This window comes from Carcharodon carcharias, chromosome 23 (assembly GCF_017639515.1).
Source record: "Carcharodon carcharias isolate sCarCar2 chromosome 23, sCarCar2.pri, whole genome shotgun sequence".
Lineage (NCBI taxonomy): Eukaryota > Metazoa > Chordata > Chondrichthyes > Lamniformes > Lamnidae > Carcharodon > Carcharodon carcharias.
In genome coordinates this window covers 4,841,820-4,853,838 of record NC_054489.1, presented here as the reverse complement: position 1 = coordinate 4,853,838, position 12,019 = coordinate 4,841,820, and the positions used below count along the sequence as shown (strand labels likewise).

The window sequence follows — 12,019 nt, the reverse complement described above, 5'->3', positions numbered from 1 at the left end:
ATGAAATGCTGCAAAGATTGAGAGTATTTTTTCGAAGACTTTATCTTTTTGGCCGTTACTGCCCTCTTTCTTGACAGTGCTGTAGATGGGAAACCTGTGCTCCACCTTTGACTTTTGGACCAGTTTTGCTAAAATATGCACAATAACAGTGATTCTCTCAGCCTGTTGGGTGGAGTGTGGGTGGCTTTGCTTGAATGAGATACAGGATCAAACCTGATTCTCAGCTGCTGTGTCACTACAGACTCTGGTTCGTGCTACCTCATTGCTTTTAGATTGATAGTTGTTAATGCAGCCTGCTGGTAAGTGAAGAAGCATTGCAGTAGAAATGAATTTTAATGTGTGCAGCAATATTTCCGTCACTACCAGCATCTCATAGCTGTGTGTGGGATCTTGCTGTACCCCAAAAAAGCTGCACTGTTGGCCTCAATGTGACTGTGATTCAAAATGTGTTACCTGCAAGACATTTCTGAGCAACATAAAGTGCTTATATACATACACGTTAATTGTCCCTGGCAGAATACAGTAGATTTTTGACATTTCCTTGCTGATTTAATTTTTTTATTTAACCAGGTTGGACGGGCAAAGGGTGTTCTGAAAAACTTCCTGATTGAGCCATTTGTACCTCACCAACAGGTTGGTCAAACCACAGGTTTTAAAGAAATTACTTTACCTTTTGTTACTTGAGCAATAGCAAGAAATTTGGGGTTTACTCATGTTGAAGCACCTCTCTGCATTCCTTAATTTGCACATGGACAGAGTTAAGAATATTTTATTTAATCCTGGCGTTGAATACTGCACACAGTTCAATAGTTTTTTTTTTGTTTAAAAATTCTGACAGTCTTGACAGGGGTGCTTCTTAAGACCCTGAGCAGGAAGCTGTCAGGAGCTTAGAATGTGAATGGCAGTTAAAACTCTGCATCAGGATAAAGTACTGCTATTTATTCATGTCTGATCACTGAGGTATCCTGTTTGATCAGTAGATGCACGTTTTAGAAGTGATGACACCTGAATGGAACTGAGTAGGTATACTCTTGGTTCACAAGAGTTCTTAATCCTTTCGGTAGCATGGAAAGCTGGAAAGAAATATGGAAAAGCAGAATTTATTTTATTTTTTTGAAGCGTGAAAGTCTAGTAAATGTTGGTGTTCTGATGGATTTGGGTGTCCTTGTATGAAAATCACAAAGTTAACATGCAGGTACAGTAATTATTAGGAAGGCAAATTGTATGTTAGTTTTGATTGCAAGGGAGTTGGAGTATGATTAAGGTATTCTTGTAATTGTACAGGGCTTTGGTGAGATCAAACCTGGAGTATTTTGTATAATTTTGGTTCTCTCAGCTAATGAAGGGTGTTAAGTGGTGGGCGCAGGGTTGCAATGAAGGTTCACTTGATTGATCTCTAGCATGAGAGGGCTGTCTTGTGAGAACAGCTTGGGTAAAATGGCCTATATTCTCTGGAGTTTAGAAGAATGAGGTGATCTCATTGAAACGTAGAAAATTCGTGGAGAGCTTGACAGATGCTAAGAGGCTGTTTCTCCCAGTTGGGGAGCCTAGAATAAGGGGGTCAGCCTTTTAAGACTGATATGAGGTAAAATGTCTTCACTCGGTTGTGAATCTTTGGAATTCTCTACCCCAGAGAGTTGTGGATGCTTGGTTGACTGAACTCAAGACTCAGATTGGTTGAATTTTTGGACACTAAGGGAATTGAGGGATTTGGGGTAATTACATGAAATTGGAGTTGCTGCAGAAATCCAGCCATGATGTTATGCAATGGTGGAACCGGCTTGATGAGCCATATGTGTTCTTGTGTTTTTCTCTTGAATGTGCAAGAATTCTACAACAGAAAACTGCCCTTCACTGCCTTAACCCTGTATATATCAAGTACTGAATTTCATTAATCCATTCCCAGCAGTTTAGCTTTCTGAATCACTTAGGATTTCCATCCCCTTTCCCAAAGTACCAGATATTTGCACCAAAGTGCAAGTTTAAGGATTGAGGTAGAAGTTGTGAACTGCCTCATTCATTCTAGATGAATTTCTTAACTTTTGGGGAAGGATCCTGGCTGTGGTGATACCGTGACTGGAGAATTGGTCTGTTGCCTGCTTTACTTGGCTCAACTCAGCAAGCTTTTAAATGTATATTCCTGATTGGATGTACAATAAGAAAATTCGAGAGATGAGGCAAAATGTTGCACAGAAGCTGGTTAAAGTGTGTAATTTTTGACAATGAACAATTGTGGAATTGTTTCTTAAAAAAAAAATTCTTGCTTGAAAAGAGGAATTTTAAAGGGCATGGTTAGCAGCAGGAAATTAGGATTAAATCAAGGGCTTTTGGAGAGAAACATTGGTACGGACTTTAGGCGGTAGGTGACCTAGGAACTGGAGGAACAGAAGTAGACCATTCAGCCTCTTGAGTCTGCTCTGCAGGTCAGTCAGATCATGACTGGTCTGCACCTTGGCTCCATTTTCCTGCCTTTGCTCTATATCCATTTATAACCTCACCTAACAACAAAAATTTATCAGTGTTGGTCTTAAACACCAAATGACCCCATGGCTTCTGCAATCTCGTAAAGGAGAGTCCCAGGTTTCTACCAGCATTTATATGTAAAAGTGTTATCTGATATTGCTCCTGAATGACAGAGCTTTAATTATAAATTAGGTTGCCATGTTCCAGATTTCCCCCACCAGAGGAGGTAGTTTCTCCCTATTGAATCATAGAATGTTTACAGTACCCTTTTTCACATTTTAAGTACCTCAGTCAGGTCACTGTTCAATCTTCTAGCCTCTAGAGAGAATACAGGCCAAGATTATGCAGCCTGTTCGTGTGTTGTAACATTTCTGTAATTCTTGCTCAGGAAGAAGAGTTCTACGTATGCATCTATGCTGCTCGGGAAGGCGACTACGTGTTGTTTCATCATGAGGGTGGGATTGATGTTGGTGATGTTGACTCTAAAGCCTGCAAATTCCTGGTGGAAGTTGACAGAAAGCTGAGTGAGCAGGATGTTAGTAGCCACCTGCTGCATCATGTGCCTGAAAACAGGAAAAGGTAACTTCAACAAAAACTCTCTTTTCTTCATGTTACATGGATGGCATCCACATTTCCCCATTGGATTCTTCCACCACTAGATGTGAAATGGAGCCATGCTGAATGGTTAGATTCCAGCTTCAATTACTGGTCTGTGCTGAGGTGACTGGCCCAAGCTATGGTGGTGATTAAAGCACTACAGCTGAATACAATGCTGTGTCACTCCTGAGTCAGAAGGTTGTGGGTTTAAGCGCCACTCTAAAGACTTGAGTGCAAAAATCTAAGTGACACTGCTGTACCGAGTGAGTGCTGAACTGTCGGGGGTGCAGTATTTTGGATGAGATGATAAACTGAGAACCTGTCTGCGCTCTCACGTGGATGCAAAAGATCCAGTGACACTATTTCGAGGATATATCATTTTATTAAAAATTATTTGTCATTTTCACATTACTGTTTTTGGGATCTTGCTGTGTGCAATGGCTGCCACATTACCTATATTGCAATAGTGACATCACTTCAGAAGTGCTTCATTAGTTGCAAAGCACCTTGGGACATCCTGAGGTCATGAAAGGTGCTGTATATATGCAAGTTCTTTCTATCCTTCCTTTCTCTCCTGATTGCCCTGTTGTAAAATGCACTCGTGGATTGTATCATGAGGGCAAAGCCAGGAGGATTGCCTGTTATCATTCCAGGTGATACAGTAACTTCCCAACACTCGCATTCTTTTTGCATTTACTAGCTGCTGCTTATACGCATCCCAATTGTCCAAGGAGCAAGTTTCAAACGTTACTGCTCTTTACTGAGGACTGGTGTGTCTCATAGTGGACTTGAAGATACAGAATATTTTAATTTAAACTCTAGGCCAAGAAAGAGGTAACGTTTGGTAATAGAAACAGAAAATATTGGAAAAACTCAGCAGGTCTAGCAGCACCTGTGGATAGAGAAACAGCGTTAACGTTTCAAATCTAGTATGACTCTTCTTTGGAACTGGAGAGGTAGAAATGTGAAGGGCTTTATGCTGTTACTAAAAGGGGAAAGGGCAGGTGGAGCAAAATAGAAGGTCAGGGGTAAGTTGGAGGGCAGGAGAGATTAAATAACAAAGATGTTATGGGACACAAAGCAAAGGGAGTGGTAGTGATAGTATTACAAACTAAAGCAGGTGTTAATAGCAAAATAAAGGTCAGTACTCTGAAAGCAAAGTAGCAGAATGTGGCAATATGGCATTTGGTAAAATCAGTTTCGATCTATCTGTATCAAGATGGTTTAAAGAAAAATGTGAAGTCCACAAGCCTGACATAAAGCTGTGGCAAATCTTCACGTTGTGCAGCTGCTAGGTTATGGCAATGCTTAACTCTCTGCAGGTGAACCATTTGCACAAACCCAAGTCACAGACTATAGGAACAAGAGTAGGCCATTAAGCCCCTCGACCCTCTACTACCTTTCATGGCTGATTTTTTTCCATCGCTGTCCACTTTTTGCTGTATATCACTCCGTATCCTTACCTCTTGTTTAGGTAATAATCATAAATTGATTTGTGTTATTGTAATCCATTTTGTCATTTTAACATTTTGGTTTTCTGATCTTTTCAGCATTTTGGCCTCTTTCATTGTTGGACTCTTCACACTGTACGAAGAACTGTACTTCACCTACCTCGAGATTAATCCATTAGGTAAAAAAAAATTGATGTCTAGTATCCTATTCTGCAGGGTCGCTTTAACCAAGTTGACTAAAATAAGTGCATATCTTGGCCCATGGTTTATTTCAAAGAAATGCAGAGAGTTGATCCCATGGTTTTAGGCTCTGGGTTTTTATAGTACAGTAGAACCCAGCAAAGCTACAGGGATCAACTGCCATTGAGTGTAAATGTGGAAGAGTGATGTATGGAACTTTCCTTCCAAAAATGAGATCAGAAGTCCTGTTTTTTAAAAAAAAAAAACAGGTTAGCGTTTCAAGACATTCCAGTTCTGATGAAGGATCCCCAACAAACCTTTATTTTCCTTTCAGGCTGATTGCCCTGCCTTGAATTTGCTTATAATTTCTCAAATGGCAAAGTGCACTTCATTTTTCCAGATTAACAGAGCTCATAAATGGAGGGCTTAAAATCCTGTTGTCCTCTTCAGTATTGAAGAGGAATGTGATTTGGTCTCTGCCTAGAAGCATTGATGGTGTGAACTTGAGAGAACTTGCAACATATGGCTAGAAGTCATGTCCGAGCCACCAATCTCGGGTTTCATGGAGGGGCATTGGACAAATTGAACAATGCAATTTCTCAAAGCATGGGTAAAATCTTAAAGCTAAAATTAGAACTAATTTATTTTTTCATGTGTCATAAACCTGTAGTTCAGGTCTTGTCCTGGCCCCTGCTATCCCTTGTTAATTAATCTTGTCTGCCTCATGATACCTTTTTAAGTTTTAATTTTAATTCCTTCTACATCTATGTTTCTGATTCTCTGAAATCCAGGAGTCTTTTGATGGAGGATGGGCAGCAAGGAGGAAAAATTTCTAAACCAGACTTGCATAGAATAGATTGTCTAAATTAGCACTATTGTTGAAAACTGGGAGAAATGTGATGGTTTCTAGTGTTTCCTTGTGATTATTCATTGGAATACCTTTTACCTTCCCTTAATTCACTGAAGTTATGACCGATGCTGGTGTGTTCGTCCTTGATATGGCAGCAAAGATAGATGCCACAGCTGACTACATCTGTAAGAGTAAATGGGGAGATGTGGATTTCCCACCACCGTTTGGGAGAGAAGCTTACCCTGAGGCAAGTACTGTTGTTTGGAACACATTTTGAGATTTTTTTTCAAATTGAGATGTGGGCTTCATTGTGCGGTTGTTTCTTGAGTATGTTCCAACAAACTAGTGGCGATGTACACCTTGTACAGATGACTTGTTTATAGGAAAATGGAAACTCTTTGTATGACGACAAACAAGCAGCTTAGTTGTCGACCCTGTTAGCATTCAAATCAGTTACAATTACCAATTTGCCCCTTTGTTTTCAAGTCTACCACGGCCTCATAACCACATCCTCTTTCCTTTGCGGTAAGGATCAACTGTTGAGGGGGCATTTGCCATTGAACTTTGCAACTATCTGTTGCTCAAGTGATCTGCCATTTGAAAGTATAGATTGAGCTAGTGCAGATTGGCTTTTGCTAATTTTAAGGCATGTATCCAGACATTTTCTCATTTTGGTCAGGCTGATCCTGAGGGGTGCTGACCATCTGACATTTATTAACCTGTCCCCAACAAATGTTAATTCTCCTTTGCAAGCAAGCATAATTGGCATGAAATAGTTTAGAAGCATAGTGACGTGAAGCATCCATTTCATTCAGCAGAATCCTGACAAAATGTGGCCCACAGTTGGCAGTAATTTAAGGCTTTGCTAATTACCTGGGTTTGAGGATCCCTCTTGTTAGTTTTCAAAGCAAAATATCCCAAGTTTCCCCAGTCCCCTGGATCGAGGAGTCAGACTTGTGACTCTTCGTCCTGCTTAAAGTTTCACTTGTGTCGTGGTGATGAGGCAAGCATTGAAAAAATGACTGCACGGTTTGTCTGCGTTTGATCTCCCTAATGCCTCTGTAGAGCTCTTTCCTCCTGGTTGCATTTTATCTGTCACTTGGAGCCTTCTTGTTGAATGACTAAAGAATAGGTTTTGCTAAAGTGTGGCATCTTGCAGCATTAATTAGACTTGTGCGTGTTTAAGTTAAAATTTTTCTTTGCCCACCAGGTTGCTGATATGACACAACAAGGTATCTGGGACCTTGTTGAACAACAGGACAAAGTGCATCTTTTTAATTAATAGATTGAAGGATTGAAAAATAAAGAAGGAAGACTGAGGAGGGTGAATTAGACCTAGTTAATCTGGCATAGATCAGGGAGGAAAAGAAAGATTGAATTGGGAGAGGAAAAATAAGAAAAAAATTGCTTTTTAAAATATCTTAATTCACAATCCGAAGGAATAAGACTCCACACTTTTAATTGTTCGCCTCCTGGACCAGAGAGGTTGATTGGTACTTATCAATTATCATGTTAAAGGTATTTGCACTGTTAATTACTAGATTTAACATTCTGTGGCAAGTTTCATGGGCAATTAACGTGTAAATGTAGCAACTTCATAAAGCTTACTAATGGCAAAGTGGGGCAAATTGGCCACCAACTTGTGGCAATTAAGAATTCACAAAATGAATTCCTCACTTGAACATTTATAAAGATGTGTGTCAGATGCTGTTATTCTTTCAGGTAAACCTGGTCCAGTGCTTATTTTGGTCATGTTGCATTTGTCTTCAGGTTGTGTATCTGTTACTGCTGAGTGAAAGTCGCACTGGATTAGGACACTGTGAATGTGAGAACCATGCTGCTGACTAAAACTGAGGGTTGGCAGTTGAATTATTTATAAATTACTATTTTGCGTTTTGATGCCTTTACTGTTACAGGAAGCTTATATTGCTGATCTTGATGCAAAGAGTGGAGCCAGTCTGAAGCTGACTATCCTCAACCCTAAGGGCAGGATCTGGACAATGGTGGCTGGAGGAGGTGCCTCTGTTGTGTACAGGTATTGTTTACTCTCCATTAATTAAATCCAGCTGCAGAATTTTGAGCCTTAGCTTTAAAACACGATCAAAACCATTACTCCACCCTCTTAAGCACGGGTGCACTTGGTTCCTGTCACAAGTAAATTCAGGAAATGGGAGCTGAATTTCACCCTATTGGTAGGTCAGTCAAGAAAACAAGGAAATGTTTAGGGAATCTTCTCAGTGTTCTGCTTTTATTTGAACATCTTGATTTTTATTGGTCAAAATGCATGTCTGTCTGGCAGTGAATGGTGGAAGTGTTCTGAACAAATTTAAATGTTTTTTAATCCAAGTGATCCTATTTTCAAGACATGATACACTCCACAATTTTGTAGAAGATTAATTGTGGGTTTGGGAGTGGAAGGAAGGAGGAGGAGGAGGAAGACGTGTGCCGTTTTCCTTTGAGATTTTTCAACTAACTGCAAGGGTAGAACACTTTTTATTGCAGTCAGGTATGGTTTGGCTATTATAAGAACAAAAATTGCTGGTAAAACTCAGGTCAGGCAACATCTGTGGAGAGAAATGGAGTTAATATTTCAGGGCAGTGACCTTTCATCAGACCTGAAACATTAACTTTGTTACTCTCCACAGATGCTGCCTGATCTTAGATTTTCCAGTATAGTTTGTTCTTATTTCCGATTTTAGCATCTGCAGTATTTTGCTTTTGTGTTGGTTTGGTTATTAACTGTTTTCCTTACTATTTGATCACAGTGACACAATCTGTGACCTTGGAGGAGTGAACGAGTTGGCAAATTATGGCGAGTACTCTGGTGCCCCCAGCGAGCAGCAGACGTATGACTATGCTAAGACCATTCTGTCTCTAATGACCAGAGAGCAACATCCAGAAGGTGAGAACAAAAGTGATTTTGAAATTGAGTAAGCTCATAATACAGCATTTAAGGGGAGCACAGTTCTTCAACTGATTGTAAAATTGTGGCACTTCCCTCCTATATTCACTCACTACATTGTACACGTAAAACCTCCAGTGGCTCCCCTATTATCCAGTACCTCTGGTTCTCTCCTCAATACTATGTCTACACTGTTTTTCAGAAACATTGTCTTAGGAAACATAATCAGTTTCCACATGTGAGCTGATGGAAGTCAGCTCTACTCCACCTTCTACATTGATCCTCAGGACACTGCTCTGCTGTCCCATCCTGTTTCAACATTAAGATGAGAATGGGACGAGTTTTTTTTTGTTTGTGGGATGTGGGTATTGCTGACTAGGCCAGCATTTATTGCCCATCCCTACTTGCCCTTGAGGGCACTGCAGCCTTCAACTGCTGCAGTCCCTGTGGTGTAGGTGCTGTTAGGAAGGAGGTTCCAGGATTTTGACCCAGTGACTGTGAAGAAATGGCAATATAGTGCCAAGTCAGGATGGCGTGTGACTTGGAGGAGAACTTGCATTTGATGGTGATCCCATGCATCTCCTGCCCTTGCCCTTCTAGGGTTGCAGGTTTGAAAGGTGCTGTTGGAGGAGCCTTGGTGAGATACTGCAGTGCATCTTCTATACAGTACATCCTGCTGCTGAGTTGTGTCGCTGGTGAAGGGAGTAAATGTTTGTGATGGTGGATGGGGTGCCAACAAGCATGCTACTTTGTCCTGGATTTTGTCGAGCTTCTTGAGTATTGTTTGAGTAGCACTCATCCAGGCAGTAGTGAATATTCCTTCATGCTTTTGACTTGTCTTGTAGATGTTGGACAGACTTTGGGGAGCCAGAAGGTGAGTTACTCTCTGCAGAATTCCCAGCCTCTGACCTGCTCTTGTAGCCACAGTATTTAGATGGTTGTTCCAGTTCAGTTTCTGGTCAATAGTAAACCCAGGATGTTGATAGTGGGAAAATTCAGCGATGGTGGTGCCATTGAATGACAAGGGGAGACGATCATTGTCCGGCACTTGTGTGTCGTGAATGTTACTTGCCACTTGTCAGCCCAAGCCTGAATGTTGTCCATGTCTTGCTGCATATGGACACGGACTGCTTCAGTATCTGAGGAGTTGCGAGTGGTGCTGAACATTGTGAAATCATCCACAAACATCCCCACTTCTGACATTATGATGGAAGGAAGTTCATTGATGAAGCAGCTGAAGATTGTTGAGCCTTGGACACTACCCTGAGGTACTCCTGTAGCGATGCCCTGGAACTGAGATGATTGACTTCCAACAACCACAGCCATCTTCCTTTGTGTTAAGTATGAGTCCAACCAGCAGAAAGTTTTCCCCAGATTCTCATCGACTTCAGTTTTGCAAGGGCTCCTTGATGCCACACTTTGTTAAATGTTGCCTTGATGTCAAGGGCAGTCACTCTCAGCTCGGCTGGGCAAAACCAAAACTGCCGTCTGGTTCCTCCCAGCCCCAGTATAGCTCTGGCTTCTGTTCTATCAATCTTCTCTACGTTTGCAAAAATACATAAATTCATTCGTGAAGAAAAAGTGTACTTAGGGCCGTTGTTAGGTAGAAACTATAATTGAGAACCATGCTGAATATAGAAAGTTCAGAAGGGAAATGAATCAAGTAAGAGAAGCAAAGAGGGAGTATGGAGAGAGACTGGTAGCTAACATACAAGATACTTCAAAAGTCTTCTATAGCATACAAATAGTAAAAAGATGGTAAAAGGAGGAGTCAGATGATGAGGGACCATAAAGGGAACTTATGAATACTTTGCATCTGTCTTTGTGAAGGAAGAAGAAGCTATCCAGATCATAAAAGAGGAGGCAATTCAGACATGAGAGGGGTTTAAAATTGAAAAAGAGGAGCTATTAGATAGGTTATCTGTACTTCAGTGTTGATTAGGCACTGGCTGTGGGAGCGGATGAGATGCACCCAAGGAGACTGTGAGAAGTGGGAGTGGAAATCGCGGAGGCACTGGCCATATTTTTTCAGTCTTAGACTTCGGTGGTGCCGAAGGTGTGGAGAATTGCAAATGTTACATCCTTGTTCAAGAAAGGGTGTAAGGATAAGCCAACAACTACAGGCCAGTCAGTTTAACTTCAGTGGTGGGGAAACCTCTAGAAACAATAACTTGGGGCAAAGTTCGCAGTCACATGGACAAATGCGGGTTAAGTAAGGAAAGCCAGAATGGATTTCTTGAGGGGAAAATCATGTTTTAACTAACTTGCTGGAGTTTTTTTGAAGAGGTAAGAGGTGGTTGATGTGGTATACATGGATTTCCAAAAGGCTTTTCATACAGTGTCGCACAACAGACTTAGAAACAAAGTTATAGCTCATGGAATTAAAGGAACAATAGCAACATGGATACAACATTGGCTGAGTGGCAGGCAACAGGGTAGTGGTTAATGGATGTTTTTCGGGCTGGAGGAAGGTTTGTAGTGGAGTTCCCCAGGGGTCAGTGTTGTGACCCTTGCTTTTCCTAATTATATATTAATGAATTAAATCTTGATGTACAGGGCACAACTTCAAAGTTTGCAGATGATACAAAACTCAAATCTTGAACTGAGGGGGATAGTGTAGAACTTCAAAAGGACATAGACAAGTTGGTGGAATGGGCAGACAGGTGGCAGATGAAGTTCAATGCAGAGTAATGTGAAGTGATTCATTTTGGTAGAAAGAACATAGTGAGACAGTATAAAATAGGGTGTACGGGTGCAGAAGCAGAGGGACCCGGGTGTATATGTCTATAAGTCATTAAAGGTGGCAGGACAGGTTGAGAGAGCAGTTAACAAAGCACACTGTATCCTGGGTTTTATTAATCGGGGCGTAGAGTACAAGAGCAAAAAGGTTTTGTTGAACTTGTATATAGTTCACCCTCAGCTGGAGTATTGTGTCCAGTTTTGGTTGCAGCACTTTAAGAAGAAGGCATTGGAGAGAGTGCAGAAAAGATTCACTAGAATTCCTGGGATGAGGAACTTCAGTTACGAAGATAGATTGGAGAAGCTAGGACTGTTTTCCTTGGAGAAAAGAAGGCTGAGAGGAGATTTGATAGAGGAATTCAATATCTTGAGGGTTCTGGACAGAATAGAGAGGGAGAAACTGTTCCCATTTCTGAAAGGATTGAAAATGAGAGGGCACAGATTTAAAGTAATTAGTGAAAGAAGCAACAGTGATGAGGAAATACCTCTCACGTGGTGAGTGGTTAGAGTTTGGAATGCTCTGTCTGAGTGTGATGAAGGCAGGTTCAATTGAAGCAGTCAAAAGGGAATTAGACTCTTATCTGAAAAGGAAGAATGTGCAGGGTTATGGGGGAATAGAACTAGGTGAGTTGCTCATTCGGAGAGCTGGTGCAGACACTGTGGACCAAATGGATTCCTGTGTTGTACCGATTCTGAGATTCACATTGCCATCTTCCTCCCGAATCCTGCACTTCCATCACTTTTGTGCCCTTGCCAACTTCCACTGGCTCCCTGTGACAGATTGATTATCAAGTTCTGTACCATCTTCAGATCCCTTCACACTGCTGCTGCAACCTA

The 12,019-nt window shown here is 41.2% G+C and overlaps 1 protein-coding gene across 5 annotated transcripts in view; it reads left to right on the top strand.

Moving 5' to 3' along the window:
• LOC121269018 (ATP-citrate synthase) overlaps positions 1 to 12,019 on the top strand; it is an 81,463-nt gene that overhangs the window by 28,507 nt on the left and 40,937 nt on the right. For all 5 annotated transcript variants that reach the window (XM_041173384.1, XM_041173383.1, XM_041173379.1 and 2 more), the window contains 6 exons: positions 571 to 633; positions 2,852 to 3,042; positions 4,611 to 4,690; positions 5,658 to 5,788; positions 7,458 to 7,576; positions 8,307 to 8,443. In XM_041173384.1, the coding sequence (XP_041029318.1) occupies positions 571 to 633; positions 2,852 to 3,042; positions 4,611 to 4,690; positions 5,658 to 5,788; positions 7,458 to 7,576; positions 8,307 to 8,443 (721 nt within the window). The remainder of the gene's footprint in view (positions 1 to 570; positions 634 to 2,851; positions 3,043 to 4,610; positions 4,691 to 5,657; positions 5,789 to 7,457; positions 7,577 to 8,306; positions 8,444 to 12,019) is intronic.